We start from the raw sequence: 24,137 nt of genomic DNA, 5'->3' as shown, positions 1-24,137 counted from the left end.
AATATTCCCCCTAGGACCAACTTCAAATACCCCTAAGCCGGGTTTCCACCGCGAAAGGGTAATGAGTGGGAAATGGTTAGGCGGGACGGACGCCTTTTATATGAAATAGGTTTACATTTCCACCAACAAAGAGATTTGTCTGTTGATTTCCACTGCAAAAGGAAAATGAGAGAGAGGAATCAGCGGAGCGAGCTGAATGAAAAATGAGAAATGGAAAATGAACAATCAGTTTACACAGAGAGCGAGTTCAGTTGGAGTTTTGAACGTGCGGTAGTGTTTTGTTGCGAATTTGCGACGTTGTCGAGTGACACGGGATCAAGTGAAGACAGTGATTATGTATACAGAAAGAAAAAGTACATATTATCTTAAGCATAGAAAAAACGTGCAAGACGGAGATTTTGGTTATGCCAGCACATTCGAGAAAGAACATTGAAAGGGGAATATAGGCTATTTTACGATTTAGACGATGAAAAATTTAATAACTATTACAGGGTTAGTACTTAGTAGAGAACAATTTCGGGTGATGGAAACCGCGAGCGAGTCCGTTTCAAACTAGTCGGCGAGACCTTGACACAGCGGACTCGTTTCAATCACTTTTTACTCGTTCGATCCGCCCCGCTCAGCACTTTCTGTGTGGAAACGCTACTATGTAATTTGTCACTGCGAGTTGAACGGACTCCGTAATTACTCCGCTCCGCTCCCTAGAACTGAGCGAGTTCCTTTCAACTCTTTCTGCTCGCACAGTCCTTTCCGCCCGACTATTTGTTGGTGGGAATACAAGTATGCAGTTTACGCTTGCGAGTTAGACCGAGTCCTTAATGGGTCCGTTCCGCTCGCGGTGGAAACCCGGCTTAAATGTCGATAAAAACCGCTATAGTTTTTGGTTGGAGAGGTAATTCCAAATATGAATCAATAAAAAATACGTTGAAGTAGTAAAAAGTAGCTGTTGTATATAAGTGTGTACATTTTACATATTTTAATTAATGACCGAATAATAATAATGACAATGCGATGAAACGATTCTTATTTTTTATTTCTTAACTTTTCCTTCTTCAAATTCACGTAAAGTTATCACCCCCAACCAATTTGAAGTACCAAAAACAGTTAAGTATTTAAATAAAATAAAAAAAACATATTACCTAACATTAACCGAGCCCATCGTCCTCAGTCATCCACATAAGCCGGTTGTCTATCCACCAAGCATAGTTTATCAAGTTTAAAAAAATGCAAATAAAATAACGCACTATTAATTATAGGTTTTTAGGACAGCTCCGGCGCTGCGGGAAATGCAGCCCCTCCACCCTTGCGTAACAAAGCTCAGGGGGCTGCTCTTCCTTCGCGTCTCCGATTTTTCATATACATGGGTCAATCAACTTTTAAGTGTACATCAATGATAAATTTTATTTGAATTTTTTTTATATTTTAACATTTTTCTTTAGACAATTATTTATATTTTAAGAATTTACATAGAGCAGAACGATTTATTTAAATAAAATAGTAAATTTGACTCCGAAATAGTCCCTTGGACAACTAACTAAATAGACTTCTGAACCATTTGAAATTCAGTATAATTGTGAATCGTCACTTTATTCTCACTTAATATAGGATGGATTTCAATTTGTCTTCCATAAATAACAGACGTGACTTTATTATTGAAAGGAAAAGTATTGCTCTATGCTGATTCTATCATTAAATGTCCTATAGACTGTCAAGTATAAGTTGGCGTTCCAGTGGCGGCGCCTCCTACAACCCTCTGTGTTGCCACTTTTTTTGTTTAGTTTGGATTGATGGATATTCTTAGATATTACATTAAAGGTAAATAAAAAACTTAATAACAAAAAATTATTTTTTATAGTAATTATGGTCTGTTAGAGGCATTATTCCTTCCATGAATTCTTCAGAGTCATCTGTGTCAGAAGAATCTGAGTCGCTGCTATTCAAATCAATTAAAAATGGTTCCATTACTGTTTCAAGGCGGTTGTCTGTCATACGATAATTATTTTCAACATTTATAACGTGATTACAGTGTTTCTGCCATTCTTCAGCAGTTATTTTGGAAAATGCACTATGGATTCTCTGTTCCATGTTTTCAGAGAGGCCAGTAACATTTGTGTCTGCAAATATTCTTTTGAACGAACTCCAAATGAATTCTATTGCATTAAATTTTTAACTTTATAGCCAGGGTGTAAATAAGTCTCGTCCAAATAAACGATTGGCCTCGGATTGTCACTCCTTCTATTATTGTCTATTTCTCGTAAAAATCTTGATCGCCAGGCAACAACATCATATCGCTCCATGAGAACCATCCTTTTGGATTTATTATTTTTATAACTAAATCCCAACTTGTGTAGTATTTTTCTGAGAAATTCTATACTACCCTTGAAATTGATGTCTGCCTTTAGATCACAATGTAATTTTCTGAGAGTAGGGACGGAATTATTTAAATAATAAGATTGGATTTTGCGTCTAATAACACAAAGATCAAAGTCATCCAAATCAGAAACAGTTAATTTTCTTTTTCTACTTTTACCTGGAGTGACTAGTTTTATCGTCTTAGCCTCGGAAGTAGTGTTCTCTGGTGTGGAATTGTCATCACAAGCTGTGGATGTGGAAGGTCCTTGAGCTGCTTGATTAGGGACTTCAGTTCTCGCTGTAAAATTACTTTCCATGATTTTTCCCTCTGAAACTATACGGTTCACGGTTCTTTCAGAAACACCTTAAATAAAACAAAAAATATTTTAAGTTATCCATCAATCACATTTACTTTCAAAAGCAATTATTATTTTTCCCTAAATTTGGGGATATAAATATCACTTTTAACTGGCAATACTTTACCTGTCAAAGCCGCTGTTCGAGCATTCACTTGTTGAAATGGAATAATCGGCCCATTGTTACGTTTCTCCTCTTCACAAAAACGTTTTACAGCTAGAATAATTTCTCTAGCTGCACTCCGCACTACTTTTGGCATGTTTCGTAATGATTTTTACACTTTAAAACACAAATTATTAGCACCGATACACGTGAGGCTACCAAGCTGTTAGAACTGTCAACACAACTGTCAAAATTAGTACCTTTTTCTGCCACACGCCAACTTACACATGACAACCTATATGGGCAACCAAAATGTCCCACGGACAACGGTTTTGGTTGTCTAAGTGACTGGTTGTCCGAGTGACATTTATCAGTCTTTGCGCTTTCTGATAATAAATAATGATATTTTGAATTACGTCTTACGCACAGTGAAAAATATAAATAAAATATAATATATATTTCACTTTTATTTACTATGATATATCAAATAACGTTTTTGTGCTGGTTGTCCGGTAGACACACAAAAAAGCCACGCACTTTTTCAAAACGCGCGCGACCGACTGACACCGCGGCAATGATGAAATCAAAATGACGGTTGGATGAGTGTTGTCAATAAATCGACTGACTTATTGTCAAGGCACTGATCATTCCATCTATGTTTCGGTTTCGGAACTTTTTTACCGTTGTCCGGTGGAAGTCGGAATAATAAAATATAATAGGGACCAAAACGAACATGCAAAAAATTCGGTAAAATTATGAAACAAACAAAAATCTATATGCTAGCATCTTAGTGAACATTGTAATGAATAATTATGTACAAGCGTAATTAATTGCCATATAATATTTTTTGTATAAAGTAATGTTTCATTGTAAATAGCTACTGGGGGACAAATAAAAAAACGCTACATCCAGATATTTTGTCACCTGGACAACCATTAAAATTCCAGTTTAATAGTGATTTATTAAAAAAAATTTACTCGTATGTTTGCTTAATAATAAGATAAATGCGACATATGCCAAAAAACCACTTAATTTTCTTTAGAACTGCGATTATTGGTCAGGGACAAAACAAAGTACTTACAGGACAAATAAAAGTTGATTGACCCACATACACTCTAGGGGTAGTGCAGACAAGACCATGTGGATAGTGGTTTCGGTATTTTTTGAATATCGATACTAAAAATAATCGATAAATTAAAAAAAAGATTTTTTTATACAGAATGTCAGTTTCAGTAGTCAATAGAAAAGTTTAAAATGGCAGGTTGACAACTTTCAATATATGTATTGCACAAAATATTAAAAAATTAAATACTTAGATGCAACTCCGGCAGCATAAATTACTCCAAATCACACGGAGGCATTCCAATAAGGTCCCCCAGACTCCTACATACTCAGTATTATCAAATTCCAGCTATTGATTTATAAATCCAACCCCAGCTCCTTCCACTTGACCGTATTCAACGAAGAGCGGTTCGAATCGTCGACGACCAATCTCCCTCCGAGGGGCTTGATCCTTTGGCGTTGCGTAGATATGTGGGGTCACTCTGAATCTTCTTCCGCATTTACCATGGAGAGTGTTCAGATGAGTTGTTCGGATTAATTGCAGCTGAGTTTCATCATCGGACGTCGAGGCAGAATACGAAATACCACCCATATTACCCCGACGTTCGCCGTTCCACAACTGCATGTTTTTCAACGCAGTTTTTGCCTTTCTGGAACCAGCTGCCTACTGAAGTATTTCAACTTAGGGTCCTTTAAGAAAAGAGCGTACTTTTTTCTTAAAAGGCCGGCAACGCACTCGCGAGCTTTTTAGCATTGAGAATGGGGCGGCGGTATCACTTAACATCAGGTAAGCTTCCTGCCCGTATGCCCAGTGTTCTATAAAATAAAAAAAAACGGTCAGAAGGAACAAATTTGACACATGAAATTATTGATTTCGATGTTCAAGCTGTAGCCAGGAATAAAGTACCCTTGGACATCATAATTACCCCTAAATTTGGGGGAAAAGCCCCCCCAAGTTGGCATCACTGTACTAATGTAGTCCTTTACTGTTTGACCTAGATACCAGGCCTTATAATCCAAAAAAACAGTCCGTTACTGCAAACAAAACAACATAACCCTCGCTATTAGTAAGATGTAAATGTTAAAATATATTACAATGAAATATAAATTTAGTTAATACTTTAAGGTATTTAGTAATGACAAAAAATATGATTCATTTCCCATGCCAGTAATGGACTTCTGTTTACAGAAAAGCTAATCATGTAATAAACTAATACACATTATAATAAAAAGTGTTTGTAATTTATGATTTTTTTATTAAACTTAATGGTATCAACTAAAATACATGATTTATGGAATGTTATACTTGTCAATACTAGGATCTTGAATAGCTTGCTTTTTGTCACAAGTAAAAGCAATGGTCATGGCATATCTAACTCCTGACTTAACTTTTTCTACAAAATGTAAATTTTCATGTCCACTTGTAAAGATGCTAAGTCTTCCTTTTTTTGGTTCAATAGTAGTGTTGTATTTTTCATCAATAAACACAAATCTTCCTCCTTCAAAGTTAATATTATAATCACTTAAATATACTAGACTAGTATAGTGAAAACTTGGGTATGTTTCCTGGAAATGGAAATTATATAATTCATGAATACAAAAGATTCCTACTATAATAATACTCAAGTAAATATCATATAACTCTCTCAGGGTTACAACTTTTACTTGTTAGAAATTGATATTTTATAAAAAATTAATAAACATTATAAACTTACCTTATCAACATGGGAATGCCAATATTCATCATGCTTAGTAACAGCATTTCGAGAAGTCATTTCAGATATAAAAGTTGGGTGTGTTAAATAAATTTTATCAGCATTCACATTAAAATGATTTGCAATGGTATACTTCACTTTTTCTTTCACACTCTGAAAATTAATGGATAATACAGAAATAAATTTTAATGTACCTACGAAGTTCTACTTCAAGCATTTCATAAGTAAAAATAACAAATGCTCATATACAATGTAAATGTATTACAAACATAATTGTTACCTGTTCACTTTAAATTATAGTATAATTTTAACTTACTCTATATAAATTGAAATCTTCCTCTGTGAATAAATTTTTCATGCTATTGGACTCATATATATTTATGAATCCTTGACCTTTTGACATAGCTCCACTATGTAAATCAATAACTGAAGCCCCACCTAAACTTCTTCCATGTCTTAATCCTTTTTTAGCAATTGCCAGTAACCCTTCTACTTCTGTCAATGATACAACTGTATCAAAAACAAATCTTTTACATGTCTTTGGAACACAGCCATCATAAGAATTAACTTCTTTCAAATACTGAGGAGAGCATTGTAGAGGTTGGACTTTCCCTGATAAAACTTCATTTTGTCTGGCAAATGTTCGTAATTCATCTTTTGATGTGAAATACACAACAATCAATAAAGATACTATAACTACACCACGTGACAATACTCGCAAAGGAAGTCCTTTAGGAATTGATCTACAGGAAAAAAACAATGAAATCATTTATTCATCATCAAACATTATTCATTTAGAATATTCCGTTGACACACTTGTCTTTACAAGACAAAAGTATTATATTCATAACGTCCGCTTTACTTACGGTTTATGCTTTCCTTTGTTGTTGTCTTTAGAATTTAATTCGTTTACTGTATCTGTTTTCTTTAGCAATTTACCTCTTCTTTTTAAGTCGTTCATTTCTTATATTAAACGCTAAATAACATCTTAAAAATGTTTTCTAAATAAACCGATTGATTTTTGAATCCGGTGACCTGACTCCTGACTGCCGAGTGCCGTCAGACCTCACGTCAGTCGTCACCCGTGCATACAGATACCGAAAATACCTTTTTAGATTTTTGGCAATTGACTAGTGACTACCGTTTTTTTATTTTTTAAATTTTATTCGTAGTAACGAGAGTTTTAAGCTAAATAAATTATTCTAAAAATACTCTCGTAATTATACATTATATATATATATATATAACTGGTAGTATGTATGTTTATCTATCTCAGAGCCAATAATATAGTAAACTAAGAACCTGTATGTGACGGTTTTTGTCTTTTTTCGTAATTTTCGCATTATTCTGTGGCGGTATCTCGTTCATATAAGTGCCTACTATTTTCTATTTTTATTGCAATTTGTGAATTTAAGTTAATTTTCTCAAAATTGTTTGTATCAGCGGTTTCTCAAAATTAAAAATAAAATTTATGAACAGTTTATATTGTACAATTAGATGTACTTGCTTTTGATTGTCATTTTATAGCCATGTATTTTGAAAATGACTTCGAGATTGAGGTTTTCAACCATTCTCATCTCTTTCAAGTTTTAAGCGGAGGAGTTTGTTAGTACTTCCACTTGTTCGCTTTATTCTCTTTTCACGTTTTATATTTTCTTTTTTTAAAGTCGAGTTCTCTTTTAGGTGACATTGCATCAAGATACGATAATGTTAGGAGTGTACCTACACACACAGAAGATGGAATACCCATCAGAAAACTATATGTATCAAATCTTCCTGCAAAGGTAGAGTTAAGCATTTTATGTGAACTTTTATATTTATACAGAGAGCTACAATTTTGATTATGATTGTAGACTACCCGCTCAGAACTATTTGGCATCTTCGCTCCATATGGTTTTATCAAAAGCTGTTGGTTGAGGATGGGAGATAGAGGCCCAAATAGATCACCAACTCCAACATATGCATTTGTTACATTCAGCAATCCTGCAGATGCCCACAAGTGAGGTTTTTTATTGTAGCTGCAACTTGCACTCTGAATTTTATCTTTCACTGTTAACTATCTTGCCTTTTTTTATTATTAGGGCACTTTTAGCTCCATTTCATGAAAAACAGCTTCGTGGTTACAATCTACGAATATCGCCAGCTGACAGTTGGCATCAACCAGTAGAAGATAGTGAGGGAAGAGTTCACTGGAAGCCCCTAGGTGAACGATCTGATGCTAGATTGTGCCCTAATGATCTTGAACAGCATCTTGGTTGGTATAATATATATTTTTTCAATGGATATTATGCTTATAAATGCATTATGGTCCATGATAAATAATTTGGGAGTTTTTGAAAATGCTTTTTAAAACAATTTTCTTTCCCTTTTTACAAAAGGATCTGATGTTTCAATTGTTGGTAGTTCAGCAAATCCTGATGGTGAAACAAATTCTCAGGTAAACGTTTTTTGAATTGTAAATATAAAATAGTACAAAAGTTCTCATTTTTTATTTATTTTTATAGTTTCGCTGAAGTATGATGTGGTTAATAATTTTATTGTTTTTTAAATATGGCCCCACATCAAAACACCTAATATGTGCTAAAGAATGCTAGAATTAACCTATATATTTTCTGCTGATAAACTTTGGGGTTATTTAAATTATTTAGTGTTTCACTTGTATGATGGTAGCTCTTTTTGTTATATATTATTATTTGTGTGTGTATGACTGGTTGCAATTAACATAATGATATGCATGTATGGCATTACCTAGTAGTTATAATTACTTATTTTCAGAAATCGGAAGAGGATGATGACAGTGATTTATATAATATACTAAACATTCTCAATCAAGATTGCATGTCACATATACTTAGCTTTGTACCTGTTTTGGATTTAATTAGATCAGAAAGAGTTAGCAAGAGATGGCGCAACATGATTAATGAACATTTACAAGGTAAAAGACCCTTATACCTTATCTATTTAAAAATAAAAGTATTATTCTATAATTCAAATGGTCTTGCTCTAACTACACTTGCTAAACTACAGTATTATATTTTTTTTAAATATTAATCATACAATCAGTCTTTGCGACTATAAGTAGATATGTTGAGTGCTTTTTGACGTGTTAGGCGCTACTCCCAGCGGAGCCTGCTTATTCTTATTTTAACTCAGTCTGTTGGGTTGCCTAGGTCAAAAATGTCTCGCCGATTTTTAAGTCGTCGAGTAGTTTCTGGTATAGTTAGCTGTCCTACTAGCTGTGCGATTATTACTTATACTTACTACAGTATTATTGAAAAACCTATCAGTCACAAGATTCATTATTGTAAAAAAATATGTATTACAGACAGTATTATTTTTTTAACCAATACCTTATACACTTTTTACATTAAGAATATTATTATGGTAAAAATCTTGGTGTTTAACATTAATATTAAGTGTGGGAACATACAGCATGGAACAAATATTGATATTTATTAATAATAGTAAATTATAATTCAAATTCTTTTAACCTTAAAAATATTCCTTGATATTTAAGGTATACGGACATTTAAAACTTCCTGGTGGCGTTCTACCAGTATTCGGTTTACCACAGCAGTTTTGCGTAGATTACTGCAGCGGCTAGGGGGCTCCCTTCATCATTTGCATATAGATCATAGCTGGTCTGCGCTCAATGACCGCACAGCTCACACAGTGGGCAAGTACTGTCCGAACCTTGAAAGTTTAAAGGTACTGATTTTTACAATTGTTCTAGAATCTATTTAAATTTGAGATAATTATGAAAATTCTTCATAGATTTTTTGCGTCGTTACACTTTAGTAACCTAACAATACAAAAAATTTCTAAATTTATAAAAAAGCGTTAATACGTAAGTACCAAAATCAGTTCTCATCTTAACACTATTGCGTATAGTTTGACAGTCTCGTCTGATCTTTTGCTGCACCAGTAATTATGTTGTATTTTGTATTTATATTTTTCGATATTCAGTCATTTTTGTGACAAACCACGTGCAAGCAATACCAATATGTAAACAAAAGAACGAATTTCTTAGAAAGTTCGGTACATATGTAGAGTTTATTACAAGTTAGGATAAGAAAGCGACAAATCAACATCCAAATCTCCGCAGTTTTAACTGATTTTGGCAACTTTAAACGTACTTTTTAGTATTTATTTGTTGTCGTTATTGAAAGTAATGCTTTTTAGATTGTATCATTGTATGGAAGATAAGCTAAACCAATCGAAGCCTATTTCGATTTCGACGTATTAGGTGATTTGTCATTACTTCGATAAATTAAAATACAAAAGTATTTAAAATAAAAATATATTTCCCCTCATTAAAAAAAAATGTGTCAATAATTTATTTTCCTAATTGCAGGTTGTTAGTATGAACACAAAAAATTGGAATCCTCTTATATATGGTTGCAAAGAACTTACAGAGTTAACATTTGTTTCCTGCCATAAGGTAAATACACTTTAATATTAGATTACAAAATACTAAAATTATATAAAATTATACAAAATAATTAAATTATATATTAATAATTATTTAGTATATTTTTTGATTTTGGGATAGTTTAATAAATATGGTATGAGTTGGGCTAACATTACGTCACCAATCACCATATTTTGTTCGAAAGACCGTATTGAACTCTCAATCTGTAGTGTTTATACCACATCGTCAGCACTGATCTTATAGATAAAAAACATTAAAAAATCCTACATTTCAATGTTATATAAGTAAAGTATCTGATGAAAATCAATTATTTCAAAAACCAAAATTGAAAGTTTTGAGTTGAACTATTGGTTAGTTCTTAATATGAAGTTACCTAAATTTTATTTTTATTTCAGCTTACTGACTCTAGTTTAGTGCATGCCGTTAAACCGGAATCAAAAGTGGAAAAAATAAGTGTCGCAAATAATTCTCATGTAACAGGCCTATTTCTTAACATAACCCAACCGTCTAAACTCACATCTCTATCGTTTTATAACTGTTATAGTCTTCAAGGGCCGGTGCTCTGCGTTGCTTTAAATATCCTACCAAATCTGACCACCCTTAAGCTCGACTTGTGCCCGATATATGTTTGGAAAGTGATACCGTTGATACTAAATAAATTGCCGCAGTTAGAAGAACTATCGCTCAGTGAATATATGACGGTGGGTGAATGTGTTATGCAAGTCAGTATCGATGAATTTTGCAATTCCTTTGCAACATTGAAGAATTTGAAGCGACTCCATTTGAGTAACAACATATATGTGTCTAATAGTGTGTTGAAGCAAGTGGGACAGACGTGTCATGAATTGGAATACCTCAATATATCTAATTGTAATTCCAAATTGAATTGTGTGCAACCAGGTAAGCCTTTTTGACTATTAAAAAAAATAGAACTTTTAATTTTGCATTCGTTCTTCAATTCACTTTCAAAATATGTATTATACCAGTCGTTCCTACCATAGTGCATTTTTTCTGACTACAACTCAGTAGTTTAAACAGCAAAATTTTAGATTTTTTGAATTGAACTCTAAAGCTACTGAAACAATTTATTAAATGTTTCACCAAAAAAATGATAAAGACACCTTAATTACCTTACATCACTCGACAATATTAAGAGCGGAGTATTTATTTATTTTCTTTAAATAAAAAAAATATCCTCATATTTCGATTTTTTTTCGCTTTCGGGATAATTTGTTTTAATATGCAGGACTACACACGCCGTCCATTTTAGAGTTTAAGGCTGGCTGGTTCCCTTCACCGTATGTGAGGTTGGACCCATTGGACAATGATGCACGGGCTACGAAATTATTTACGTGATATTTATTGATCGATCTTTATAATCTTGATATTGGACGAAACTAGTCGGCACAGCTAATTATAATGAAACTAAATATAAAAAAACAAACCCCTTTTTAAGTACTAATAATACATTTTTTTTCAAGGAGCTGGCGATGATGGTGTAATTGCGATTTGTTCTTCATGTCCGAGTTTAACCTACTTGGATGTTTCATATCTGGCAGGGTTAAGTCACACAGGCCTCGGTGCAATTGTCAAACTAAAGTCCCTACAAACATTAATATGCCGAGGAAACCCAGTGGTCGCAACTACACCGTTCATTGATATTGTGGAAAGCTGTCATTACCTCGAAGTAAGTCGGTGCTGTAACCCCTAACTGCTTTGTTTAAATGATTAGTAGAAAATATCACTGGCATCACTGCCTACTAATTCCAGGTTTAGTAAAGCTTTTTAAAAAATTAAATGCTATCCTTACTGCGTTTTTTCTGTTTGTGATGAAAAGGGACGTAATTAACACTTGTCGTTAAACTGCTTTTAATGTGGGGCACCGCACTTAAAGGCGCTTCTAAACGGGCCATGTTTTGCTGCAATTGATGGCTGCAACACGTGGCCCGGCAACATTGCAAACAATGTCAGCCACACGATGCAATATTGCAGTAATGTCCCGGCCATATAGCCATACATGTTTTGTATAGCCACTTATGGCCGATATTGCCCAGAGGGGTTGCCGGACAATCGCTAGGCTATCGAATTCAACTGCAATATTGCACGGCCAGTTCTATTGTTGTTTCAGTCACTCTCTTTGTTATGGCACAGTGTATCCTTTTCTACATGACATGAAGTTTGATATGAGTGAAGTGTGTCTGTTGCTATATTCAGTGTTTTGCGATCAGCTGCATTTTGACAACTACGTAAAAATGACTGCAACCTGGTCTAACGAGACAATTACTGATTTTATAAATGAAGTACATTTGCACCCTGAGCTGTGGGATATAAAAACCGGCATTTACAAAGACAGAAATGCTAAAAATGATGCATGGAATAAAATCGCTGAAAGGTTTGCCATAACAAGCAACGAGGCTTACAAAAAATTCAGAAGCCTAAGAACGTATGCAAATAACGAGGAGAAAAAGAAGAAAAGTGGTAGTGCTGGTGGTAAAACAGTAAAGTGGTTTGCATACGATGCGATATCGTTCCTCTTTAGTCAAAATACCGCAAATATAGGATTAGATAGTGAAAATCACAAAAAAACGCGCGAGACGTTCATGTTTCAAAGTGTACTTAAGCTATGATGAAAATAGACAAAATATGTTATATTTCTTAGCTTATATGTTTGAAAATGTATATAATAAAAAAATTAAGTTAATTTATTTCCTTTGCATATAAATGTTTTAGGAGATTGATTTATGTGGATGCAACAATGTGACTGAAGAAATTATACCTCCGTTAATAAAGTCAGTTGATGCTCATCCCAGAAAGATAGTCATGAGATTATCTGGCACTGCAGCTTATTTGGAAAACGAGGTCTATTTAGAAGACAGTGAAAACCAGATTTTACCATCGGTATGTTTGTTCCTATGTCATTTAAATGTTCATAATATAAGAAATAAAGTAATTTGATGATTTAATTTGGAAAATACGTATTAAAAATATTTTAAGAACGGTAATGCCATTACAATAATATGTATTTGGAGTTTAGTAAACTGCCAAGTAGACTAAAGGCAAGATCTATATAGCGCACTTACACTATGCTCAGACTTAATTTTCGAGTTAAGCCAGTAGTCGGTATTTATAGAGCAGACTACGAAACTTTTTGAGTACTAGCTTAGCTTAATGTCAAGTCCACGACATCGACGACTTACCAAAAACTTTGACTATAAGCCTAACTAATAGTGTACACTAAGCATAAAGTATGATTTAGTATTTATAGACATTTTAACAGTGAGATTAAGCTAAGCACAAGCTAAGACAGAAAATTACAAAATACAAATTGATGCTTCATTTCATGGAATACCTTATTATCATGCTTAAATTTTTTTAACAATAACAAATATTAAAACGTCTAAAACGGTACACGTATATCTTCTTTTTATTGTTATTTATTTATTTTATTATTGCAATAACTAGAAATTTATAAGTAACCTTTAGAAGATTTATTTTAGAGATGAGAATAATTTTGTTATGTAGAACGGATCGCATTGTTATGACATAAAACAGAGTTGAGATTAGTTTGTTTATAGTTTGAATTTTGTTGTCAACATATTATGATACGACAAAAATAAAAAGTCAAGTAAAAGATATGATGGCAAAGTAAATTTTGGGCCATTATTTTTGTTAGGCTTATAGTCAAAGTTTTTGGTAAGTCGTCGATGTCGTGGACTTGACATTAAGCTAAGCTAGTACTCAAAAAGTTTCGTAGTCTGCTCTATAAATACCGACTACTGGCTTAACTCGAAAATTAAGTCTGAGCATAGTGTAAGTGCGCTATATAGATCTTGCCCTAATTGTCAATTAATCAATGTAATGTCAACTGACAAAAATACTTACATATATTCTACTTGTCACATACGTAAATTTTAGTGAATATTTTTTATTGAAGTGTAATTTTCTATAACAGTGGCACAGCCGCCGTGATTTACTATATATCGATTTTAAAGACGACCGTTGCGATCCAAGATTACGTCCTGACTTCACTGATGTATACGATAATGGATCTGATGGATCCTTTGAATATGGGTTTGAGCAAGACGTCTATGAACATATTATGGCCGAGAGTAAGTTGCACCTCATAACATATTAACTTTCTCACAGGAGGCAGAAGTTAGAGGCAAGGTCTCATACCTAATCACGTGACTACTTTTATAAATTCGTTTGGCATTAGTGAGTCGCGCCTGCCACAGTGTTTATTCCCTTCAGAAATTTTAGCTCGAAAAGCAATCATAAACAGATAATTATTGAATCTCACTATATAGGTATCCCTTAACATAGATAGTGTATGCATTAGGGCTTAAGAAAGGTAAGGTAAAAATGGTCTCGTGAATCCATTTCCCATACAAATTCGCTTAGTGTTAGTGGGTCACAAGTCACGACATTCGCAAATTGGTTTTGTCTCAAGCCTCTGGACTTTTCCCTTAAACGAATCAAACATTCAGAAACGTGAATACAACATATAAAATGTATTTATTACCATTGAGCATAATTTTCAAGGCTTGTAAAAAAAAAAATTGCTCCTTAACTAATTTAAGACATTACTGTTGTGTGTTTAAAACCCTCTTCTTGGCAATGTTCTATAATATGCTTGTTTTATCATATATGTACACTTATATTAAACATATGTACTAACTATCGCACGGCGCACCGCAGAAGTCGCGATGTGTTGGTTAGGGGGGAATTAAGCAATGCAAACCTGTAAAATATGCTTTTAAATACGTTCTGCTCTGAAATTGAATAAACAAATAATATTCTCTTTACGGACAAATATATGTATTGACAATTCCCTTTCCATGTTGAAATTCGTTAAAATGCTCCCTAAATTCTTGTTGAGAGTCTTATGCTCACGGTGAGCTTTTGGGGGTAGGCGACACCCTATTAAATAGTATTTCTGCAAATGGTTGAAAATAACTCGTTGCACATCTCTGCTGTCTATTCCGCATAGTTTCATGCCCCTCCGACACTTACAAGGGGGTCAAATGGGTTGTTCCGTGAAAATGAAAACGTCCTTTTTCATTAATTAAAATAAACACATTTACAAATCCAAATAATTAAGTAATATCTCACAATTTCAATCACCCCTAAAAGCGCCCCAAATTTCTGATGTGTCCTCACCCTCGCATTACTATTCCACCTTACACTTTAAATTTACAGTGGAATGGAATATGTAAACAAATTTTGAGTATACAGATTTAATATTATATGAGTCGATTAATGGGAGACAAAGCAATTTTCAGCTCAGCCGCGCGAGAAACACCAAATTTGTCCTTTTTTGGCCATTTTGATTTTTTGTACTACCCCTATCTAGCTTAAAGTTATCTAAAACTAAGGTTTAAACGACACACAATTTCAGTCTGTTACGGTTTTGTCAGACCGGTGGCATATCTTAGGAAGCAGATGCGCTTAGCAAGCGAATGTTATAGATTTAGGAGATCTTTTAGCCATTGAAAATTTTTTTAGAACCTTGCACTCGCCAGATTTTTCTTCTACTCCATGCGACTCTACGCGAAAACGTCAATAACACCCTTAACCCCTTACGAAATAAAATGCGATAAATTAATTAATAAAAAACAAGTGGTAATCGAGGTTTTGTAGTATAATGTATTTAACAAAAATCTGTCTTCATTGTTTTAGGTTGTCCTCAATTTTCGTTAGTATGTACTACATATATGCGTATATTTTATCTCCCAGCTGACAAGCAAACCAACCGCTCAACTGCCAGCTATTGTACAGAGGATACTGTTCCGACGATTAAAGTGTGATATATAGAGATATAAGAGTCTTCTACTAAAATAATCTTACAAAATTAATTAGGTTCCTTAAATAACGCCTTCCCTTGTGATTAGCATCCAATTTTAATGCTTCTGACATAAATCAAATCTCAAAATGTTAATATAGGCCACACCTTTATAGATAAACAAGTCTGTCTAATTTCAAAAGTTAAACCAAAATTACACTTCTTTATATTATATTTGTTAACCACTTACTATAGTAACTTTTATTTTTCAGTTTTTTCATCAGACGATGAAATGTTCTTGGACGATGATCTGGATTACGAGGGAATTGATGATGACCTGTTTTGAAAATGGATATTTTGTTTCCTAATTTTCACAAAAACAATATATAGCTTCTTCATACTTTGAAGACACAATAAATTTTTGTTACAATTGCTTCCTATCAAAGTGAAGATTTTTTAGCATTTGCTTTTAAGTTTGTTTTTTAGGAATAGATAGTACCATGTTATACTGTCTTATAGCTTGCTTATAATGAACACACATAATGATAACCTTATGAATATAAGACATTTGTTAATAGTAATACTGGGTATGTTAAATTGTCAAGTTCAGATTCAAGCGTTGTAAGAATTACTTTGTCACTATTAAGACATAATTTTGGTAACATGTTTAAATGAATTTTAGTTCTCATTTCAAATGCTTTATTTAAAAAGTATTTTTTTTAAAGAACTAGAAAAATATTTTACTAGTGAATAAACTATTTTCTTCAATGAATACTGAGTCTGACGTGTAACTGTGATTAAATTATGCCCTTTCATGCAGATTGAATAATTGGCTTCCATTACCCATAACTTGTAATAAATATTTTTTTAATAAAGTAATACCATGTCTATATACCTAGTAATAATAATATGCAAAGTCTGAAACATTGTGATAGATAAAATTGTTCATGTAACTTCATAATTTTTCTCAATGCTGGTATTATTTTAATTGTGTATAGTGTAAATTTAATGTTATAGTTAATACATCAGCTTCATTGTAAGCTTGTTAAGTTAAATCCAATCAAATAGTTTACACAGTTAAAAATGTATTACAATTTTATCACACATTTGCTAAACTAATTAATAATAGCTTACAGATCAACTGTTCCTGTTACTTTACAAAGCAACAGTAAAACTCCAACAATTGAATAGTGAGATAGATTAATGGTGTTTTTGTGTATCATACTAATTGGTATTTTGAATAGGATTCTTAAAATTTAACTGTGATGGTTTAAAAAATAATTGTATCTTACTAATACCAGGTGATCACAGTCTATACTCCATATATTGTGATTTTTGTTAGGTGTATGAAGTTCCTTTAGTTGCATTGTATTTATGAATTTTTGAGCTTTTACTATGTTGTGATCAATAATTGTTTACTTTTGTATGGAGAATACTTTTTGTTTGACATTGCCAAAAATCATTTAGAATTTTATTATTTTTGTAGTGTTTTTAAAAGAATTGAACTTGGTTTGTGAGGTAATATTTTCTTTTCCAGTTTAAATGTTGTATAAATACTTGCAGAATTTTTTGTTTATTACATTTCAATGATAATAGGAGTTGTTATTTATTTTCTTATAAGTTTACCAATACAATAGATTTAAAGATAAAATTGTTTCAAAATTATAAAATGTTTGGTTTTATATATAATTTTTGTCATAGAAAAGTAGTAAGTTATAAGTTATAAACTTAGGGGTTCACTATATCCTAACATTTAATTTTGTCTTATGCATGTTTTGCAAGTTTTTTGTACTTCATTTATGAATTAGCATACAGTATAAAAAAATAAAACATCTTTTATTGCAGTTTTTTTATATATCCTAATTTTTGCTATTAATAAACACAACAGCTATAATATCTAATCTTTGACATCAAAGTTTGTTGTTTTAATGAAAATATTCCACCATCTACCCATGATACCAACATCAGTAATTTTTGATGAAATTGAAGTAAATTTAGGTTGTAAATAAGAGCAGTGTGCTTTATACAAATCACACCCATCATTTAAATCTGTGGTATACATAAAGGAGACAATACCAAAACTCACATAATGTAATACACCTTCATTATAACTTTGTTGAATGTTTCTGAGGTGGTCTATTGATTTTGTATTTCTGCAGTCTTCACTTACTAAAATGACTTCATTTGTAATACTTTTCAGTTTATCTTTAAAATCTGTTTCTGTAGGATTGTTTTTAGCCAAAAAATAAAGCGTAGTTAAGCCTGTGCACCACTTAAATGCTTTCCGTGGATCATCCTGAATGTCAGTCCGCAAATCTTGTAACATTTGTTTATAATCGATAAATAAATTCTTCCAATAATTTGCCAATTTCTCTACTACTGTACCTTTAAGTTTTTCTGGAAATACTAGCCGATTTTGCAGGTTAGTAACCAAGGCAGGAGTTTTCTTTATTGTTCTTAACATTTTAGGGACACTCCTAATATATGTATATGGTATATTGAAATATAATTATTTCAGTTGATCACTCAAAAAAGCAAGCTATTTGTTTATATAAATATTGCAAAATTAAAAAATCTATTACAGTGTTTTACTTTTCTACCTTTCAGATGAATCTGTCTACTGTCACCAAATTTCTAATTTTGGCTGTCAATTTGACAACATATAAATAATAAATTAAGGTAAATATAAACGTAACCAACCAGATAACATTCTACAAAACACTGGCTAATTAGGTGATTTAAACTTATTATAGTTAATTTACTACTTAAGCTGAAATTGAAAAGGTAAATTACTTTGTTAGGTGAATGAACAACAGATGGGGCTTATCGAACACCGCAGCACCATCTGTTATGTCTTCGTCAAAAAAATTTAAAAGGCTTAAATAAGTTGATTAATTAATACATTTCCAGTGACTCTTTAGCAATATTGAGGACGAGCAAGAGTGACTAATTATATGGTCCTCAATGGAGCAGACAGAATTCTGGTCCAGTTTTATTCAAATTTTGAGTACATAGGCACTTGCCTAAGAAAAACGTTGATAACAGATCTACTTAGATCTGTTATCAACGTTTTTCTTAAGAGTTGTTAAATAGAATTAACATTTTATTTGTGCACATTTAATTGACCACGCCGAATTATTAAGACAATCTATATATTCGACGACCAATATTCTGTTCGATAAATTAAATCGCTGTTTTAGTGTTATTTTTTAATTATTATTGGTAATTTCGGTAGTTGCTAAGTTTTAAGTCCTTTATCAAACAATGCTTAGTAATCATACTACGCATTATTTCAGAATAAATATGAATTACCAGATGAATTTTTAGATTGTTTTAAATAAAACTGGCGCGCCATCATCGTCAATTGATGATAAATAATAATAGAAGGTCACGTAACGATGTGGACTTCTATGATGTTTAAACAACTTTTCTTAATATGACTAATAATTTGTAATTTTTTACTTTTCCCATTTTAAGTATATTTATATTAGAATTTGTATTTCAAGTCAGAATCTAGTCTTGAGCACTGTCAATTAATGTGTAACGTCCTCCAAAAAAATTTGGTCAAACAGGTCCTAATTGTAAATAAGTTCTGTCTAATTTAAATATCTACTTTAATTTTGTTTGATTTGATTGATGTTGTAGAATACAGGACTTTGAAATCTTGCTTTGTCTAAATTATTATGAGTAAAAGCCTTCTAGATATGCTACAACTATTTATTTGAATAAATAAAAGGTAACATTGTCAAAATCCATTACGTGCCAATATTTCGTGTAAATATTTAGTAAGTTGTGATTGGAAAATTTTATCCTTTTCTTGTGGGCAAAGATCCACTTACTCCCTTAGCTTCTCTACGCTTCCGTAGCGCGTCATAGATCTTCATTTGCGGTTTCTGGGGTGGAGATATTTCTGATGATTGAAGTTTTTCTACTGGATTTGGCTTTGCTAGTCTCATAATCTAAAGAGAAAAATCATTTTATCTTAGGTACTTTTTTATATTATTTTCTATAAAAATAATCCAGTGTCCAAAATAACAAATCAAGAGTTCAATTCCGGTCGAAACTGAAAAATATTTAGAGTTGGCATGTACACTGTACAGAGTGGTGAACTATGTAGAAATGTGATCAGTGTAACAGACGTTTGACCAAAAAACGTTGAATGAAGCTTAAGTATGTAATAAAAAGGAATCACTAATCAGTTTTAAAGGAATCACGAATTGCCGTTTTAACTCACTCTTGTTAAAGGACGTAAAGACCAGTATATAGAATCTTCCTTTTTCCGTCTATAGCACGATGCCAATGCTACTACGATAACGAGCAAAGACAATAAATATACTAATTTCATTGTCAAAAGGCTTTTGAGACTCGAACCAAATCATCACATATTTATAACGCTGGCGAAGGCAATTAATTTTATCTCATCTCATGGCATTCTTTTGCCACAAACAATACTTCAATTTCCTGTGGTGAACAAGTATAATCAGTGCGATAAATGAGTGTCAATAAAATTAATAAGCTATGTCCGCAAACAGATTTTATCACAAAATGCAACTTAACCAGATGAATACTGATAGGAGTAATATTATACTTTTAACGCTCTTTCTCTCGAATAGATTCTAATTTATTTATCCCTGCCTAAAAACAAACTCAGCTTTATGGAGAATTTGGGGATTCACGCAAAAGAACCTGACGCTATCGTGTGGGATTCCCCGCCCCATACTCGCGATCTTTTAATTAATTGATGATCCATATTCCATGTTCATTATCATAATATAAATATTATTGATTTTTACTTCGGATGGGGTCACACCACAAAATTCCGCTCCGGGTGCCACCCAGGGTAGCTATGTCACTGTTCGTACCACTTAAAAGATTACAATAGCTACTAGGTAACTTAATCGACTAAATTCTAAAACAATACAATTTAAATCTAAATATTTTTTAAAAAGCGAATAGTTATTATTCATAAGTATATTTATAAATATAAGGTGAGTGGAAGATTGAATTCCTAAGCAGAAAAAATATAGTAAATAAAAAAATAAAGATACGACTAATAAATAGGGTAAATGTAAACGTGACTGGGAAAGTTAAAATTTAGTTAGACAAGATCTGAAAATATGTAATTTTTACTTATCATTGCATACCTATTCCGTAATGTACCTAAAACCAATATACATAATTCCGTGTAAGTATCAGCTAGGTAATGTTTTATAAGATCAAAACTTTTGTATATTTATCTTACCCCGTCATTTTTTTGGTAAAGATCCAGATTTGGGATATTTCCTAAATTACGAACAAAAACTATAATTAAATATTCATATAAAACAGTCACACCTATTTTGTAATTAAAGTTACAGAACATGAGGTATGATTATATCACTTAAAGATTTTACAAAGAAATCACGACGCAGAAATTATCCAAATTTACCCACTCCACGCACTCTGGGCGGCTAATTTCGACTATGGTTTTGGACGTTAGCAACTGGCGGTTTTAATACAAACGCCAGCACTAAAAAAACTATACTTTTTTAACTAAAGTTAAAATTGGTGTTATAGACGATTAATTGTTGTCTTACCCCATTCTTCATCTTGCCCCCAAAAAAAATATACATGTAAACTATAAATTTAAAAATAGTAAAAATTGTTTCGTGACAAAACGCAAAGTGGTTGTCACTTTTTATTTTTGTATTTTCTTAGTAAGGTAGTACTACATATAATATAGTCGATGATGGGTTCATACTTCATACCTTCTTTTTAATAACCGCCATTAGTTAATGAGTAATGAAACATTCTGTTGTCTGTGTGATAAAAAATTCTGTTTTATTCATAATTCAGTTATATTGTGTTGCTGGGAAGCAGAACTAAGAACGCTTTGTTGATACATTACAAGAAATAATGGAAAAAACTACACCCATTGTTGCAGCCAAAGCTGGGATCATTTCCAATGGTCCAAAACGCTTCGGGCGAGGTGCTCCGGAAATTCCAACTGCTTATAAGAATAACAATATATGTGTTTGTCGTAGAGACAAGGCAATTGTTTTCTGTAGAGCTTGTGGATTTTATTGTCACGGAAGAATTCGCATAAGATGCAAACAACATCCACGTGTAAGTTAGCTAAGCCTACTTTTTAAATGTACTGACAACTTTCATTAACTTAGTTTATTATATATTCTCCTTACATTTACCATGTATCACTTTTAAATATACGCGATTTATTTTTAAACTCTTTATAATGACCTTTGTACTTCTACTTAAATTTACAGTTAAAATGTCTTAACTTATATTGATGATATCTATTAGGTTTTAAAGTATATATTATTTAGTAAAATAAACCATATGATAATGGGTTTAAAAAAATTGTTGCAGGTAAGCTTCTTATTGGATATAACTGAATGTCCACGCTGTCATTCATCAGTGTTCTTGGAAGAGCATTGCGAGTTTTAATACTTATTGTTTAATAAGACATAGATTTTTATTCTTCAGTGTTAGGTAGGTTTACAGATTACTGTTTATGATTGAGAACTTTTGTTTTTTTTTATTAATCTATACTAATATTATAAAGAGGAAAGGTTTGATTTTTTGTTTGTTTGTATGAATTGAATAGGCTCCGAAACTACTTGGCAGATTTGAAAAATTCTTTCACTGTTGGAAAGCTACATCATTCCTGAGTGACATAGGCTATATTTCATTTTCAAAAAAAATAGGCATCCTTACTAAAATTACGATAACATTAACATTTGTTTATTATTTGATACAATTCTAACAGATGGCGCTGAGTTAAAGGTAGTTTAGTTTAGGTCCGTGTCGTGGTACCAACGTTTCACATAAGTTCTCCTACGGTTTCCCTTGATTAGTTTACTACTATGTAATATAACAAAAACCTTAGCCACAGCAACGCTTGGCCGAGTCTGCTAGTTGTTTATAAAAGGCATTGACTGCCAAAATATAGCACAATAAAAGTGGGTTTTTATTAAAAAAAACATGCTTTTATAGTTTAAATAGCTATGACTTCTCTACAATATCGAGGGATAGATTTAATTACCTTTATGTTAAGTTCTTAGTTGAATAAATGCAACAAATATTTTATGTTTTTCGTATTACATCCTAATTCTTATAAATTATAGTATTTGAAAATAATATATTCCAATTGACTAATAACAATTTTTATTTTAATTAAGACTAGGTATGTACAACATTACATTTAATAATCAAATGGAAAACCAGCTAGGTATATCACTTCTATCCCTGTTGCGATCTATATATTTCTTGAATGTTTTCTTTGTTTCTTCTAAGGATTTCAAGTCATCCTCTACATCACCTTTCTTTTTTTCAAATATATTGGGAAATTCAAATGTTGTAGTTTTAGGCTAAAATAAAGTTTAAAACAAAAGAAAATAAGCAAAATATTATTTAAAGTAGTGTAAAGTACATAAAAAGTAAACTATAGACTTAGAAATTATATGATTTAGAGATCTATTTGTCAACTGTTTAGCTTGATAGATGGTTTGTTACCTATTAAAATTTCAACAGAAAACTTGCTCTTGACTAGATGGTAAAATTAAATATTTTTGATATAAGAAAGATGTTTCTTACCAAAGTTACAAATGCAGTCTTTATATCATCATCCTTAACTACATAACCTTTGCCAGTATCCTTTCTGAATTTCCCAAGTGAAATTTTTGTTCTAACATGTACTACAGGTACATTGTATATCTTCTCTAAATAGTTTTTTATATCATGTTTAGTCATTTCCATAGAACATTGGAAATGAACAATATTTGGTTGTTGTCGCGGAGGTGGATGTACTAATTTCATCCAAAAATTTGGTAAAAATACACGAAGTTGTGGGTTGCCCCTTTGATAAATTGGATACCTAAAATTAGAAGTAGCCGTATAAGTTATATAAACAACATAAAAAGCTGTTTAATAATAATTCTCCAATTTACCAGCGAGTAGACATTTTATGCAATGGCAATAGCAAATTTTAGTGGTAATAAATCATTTAATAATATTGTTTTTGTTAGGTTATAATATATTAGCGCTGCTTATGCCAATTGCCAACTGCAGTAGTGCTACAGACTAAAACTAGCTAAGACCCACAAATACCTTTTTTCCATAGATTAAACATGCACGTTTGCTTTCAAAGGATTATATACCGCCAATAATGTACATATTGATAACATCTGTCGCAAAAACTTTGGATAAGTACATCTAAATTTAGGAAAAAATGTTTTTTTGTTAGAAAATTGGTATAATAAACATATCTTAATGTGTAGGTAAATAGCTATAAAAAACATATGCTAACTTGTCGTCAAAGTTCTTCTTGCCATAACTA

The 24,137-nt window shown here is 32.1% G+C and overlaps 5 protein-coding genes and 1 long non-coding RNA gene across 8 annotated transcripts; 1 reads left to right on the top strand and 5 right to left on the bottom strand.

Moving 5' to 3' along the window:
- Positions 1 to 619: 619 nt before the first annotated feature.
- On the bottom strand, positions 620 to 2,890 carry LOC123689197. Its single transcript, XM_045628326.1, has 3 exons — positions 2,836 to 2,890; positions 2,158 to 2,716; positions 620 to 758 (listed from the first exon to the last, which is right to left on the bottom strand). The coding sequence occupies exons 2-3, from the start codon at positions 2,667 to 2,669 to the stop codon at positions 620 to 622; spliced, it is 651 nt and encodes a 216-aa protein (XP_045484282.1). The 5' UTR covers positions 2,670 to 2,716; positions 2,836 to 2,890.
- A 2,223-nt stretch (positions 2,891 to 5,113) lies between these two features.
- On the bottom strand, positions 5,114 to 6,664 carry LOC111004456 (2-oxoglutarate and iron-dependent oxygenase domain-containing protein 3). Its single transcript, XM_022275490.2, has 4 exons — positions 6,455 to 6,664; positions 5,905 to 6,331; positions 5,589 to 5,741; positions 5,114 to 5,439 (listed from the first exon to the last, which is right to left on the bottom strand). The coding sequence occupies exons 1-4, from the start codon at positions 6,547 to 6,549 to the stop codon at positions 5,164 to 5,166; spliced, it is 951 nt and encodes a 316-aa protein (XP_022131182.2). The 5' UTR covers positions 6,550 to 6,664; the 3' UTR covers positions 5,114 to 5,163.
- Positions 6,665 to 6,918: 254 nt separating this feature from the next.
- On the top strand, positions 6,919 to 17,274 carry LOC111004432 (putative RNA-binding protein EEED8.10). Its single transcript, XM_022275463.2, has 13 exons — positions 6,919 to 7,193; positions 7,272 to 7,372; positions 7,442 to 7,587; positions 7,670 to 7,842; positions 7,967 to 8,025; positions 8,364 to 8,523; positions 9,106 to 9,296; positions 9,943 to 10,029; positions 10,416 to 10,920; positions 11,502 to 11,707; positions 12,751 to 12,918; positions 13,973 to 14,129; positions 16,075 to 17,274. The coding sequence occupies exons 1-13, from the start codon at positions 7,118 to 7,120 to the stop codon at positions 16,146 to 16,148; spliced, it is 2,103 nt and encodes a 700-aa protein (XP_022131155.2). The 5' UTR covers positions 6,919 to 7,117; the 3' UTR covers positions 16,149 to 17,274.
- Positions 17,275 to 17,621: 347 nt separating this feature from the next.
- LOC111004431 (mitochondrial import inner membrane translocase subunit Tim29) lies at positions 17,622 to 18,439 on the bottom strand. Its single transcript, XM_022275462.2, has one exon. The coding sequence runs from the start codon at positions 18,264 to 18,266 to the stop codon at positions 17,700 to 17,702; it is 567 nt and encodes a 188-aa protein (XP_022131154.2). The 5' UTR covers positions 18,267 to 18,439; the 3' UTR covers positions 17,622 to 17,699.
- Positions 18,440 to 19,505: 1,066 nt separating this feature from the next.
- On the bottom strand, positions 19,506 to 21,694 carry LOC123689212. Of its 3 annotated transcripts, none has more exons than XR_006750238.1 (2): positions 21,379 to 21,694; positions 19,506 to 19,761 (listed from the first exon to the last, which is right to left on the bottom strand). It is a non-coding gene; the product is annotated as an uncharacterized LOC123689212 (long non-coding RNA). The 3 variants fall into 3 exon arrangements; XR_006750239.1 differs by lacking the exon at positions 21,379 to 21,694 and adding an exon at positions 21,045 to 21,254; XR_006750237.1 differs by lacking the exon at positions 21,379 to 21,694 and adding an exon at positions 20,037 to 20,619.
- A 1,020-nt stretch (positions 21,695 to 22,714) lies between these two features.
- On the bottom strand, positions 22,715 to 23,880 carry LOC111004441 (probable 39S ribosomal protein L23, mitochondrial). The gene is made up of 3 exons (XM_022275474.2): positions 23,749 to 23,880; positions 23,396 to 23,675; positions 22,715 to 23,169 (listed from the first exon to the last, which is right to left on the bottom strand). The coding sequence occupies exons 1-3, from the start codon at positions 23,760 to 23,762 to the stop codon at positions 23,011 to 23,013; spliced, it is 453 nt and encodes a 150-aa protein (XP_022131166.2). The 5' UTR covers positions 23,763 to 23,880; the 3' UTR covers positions 22,715 to 23,010.
- Positions 23,881 to 24,137: the final 257 nt, after the last annotated feature.

This window comes from Pieris rapae, chromosome 5, assembly GCF_905147795.1.
Source record: "Pieris rapae chromosome 5, ilPieRapa1.1, whole genome shotgun sequence".
NCBI classification, from domain to species: domain Eukaryota; kingdom Metazoa; phylum Arthropoda; class Insecta; order Lepidoptera; family Pieridae; genus Pieris; species Pieris rapae.
This window is presented reverse-complemented; position numbering and strand designations above follow the sequence as displayed.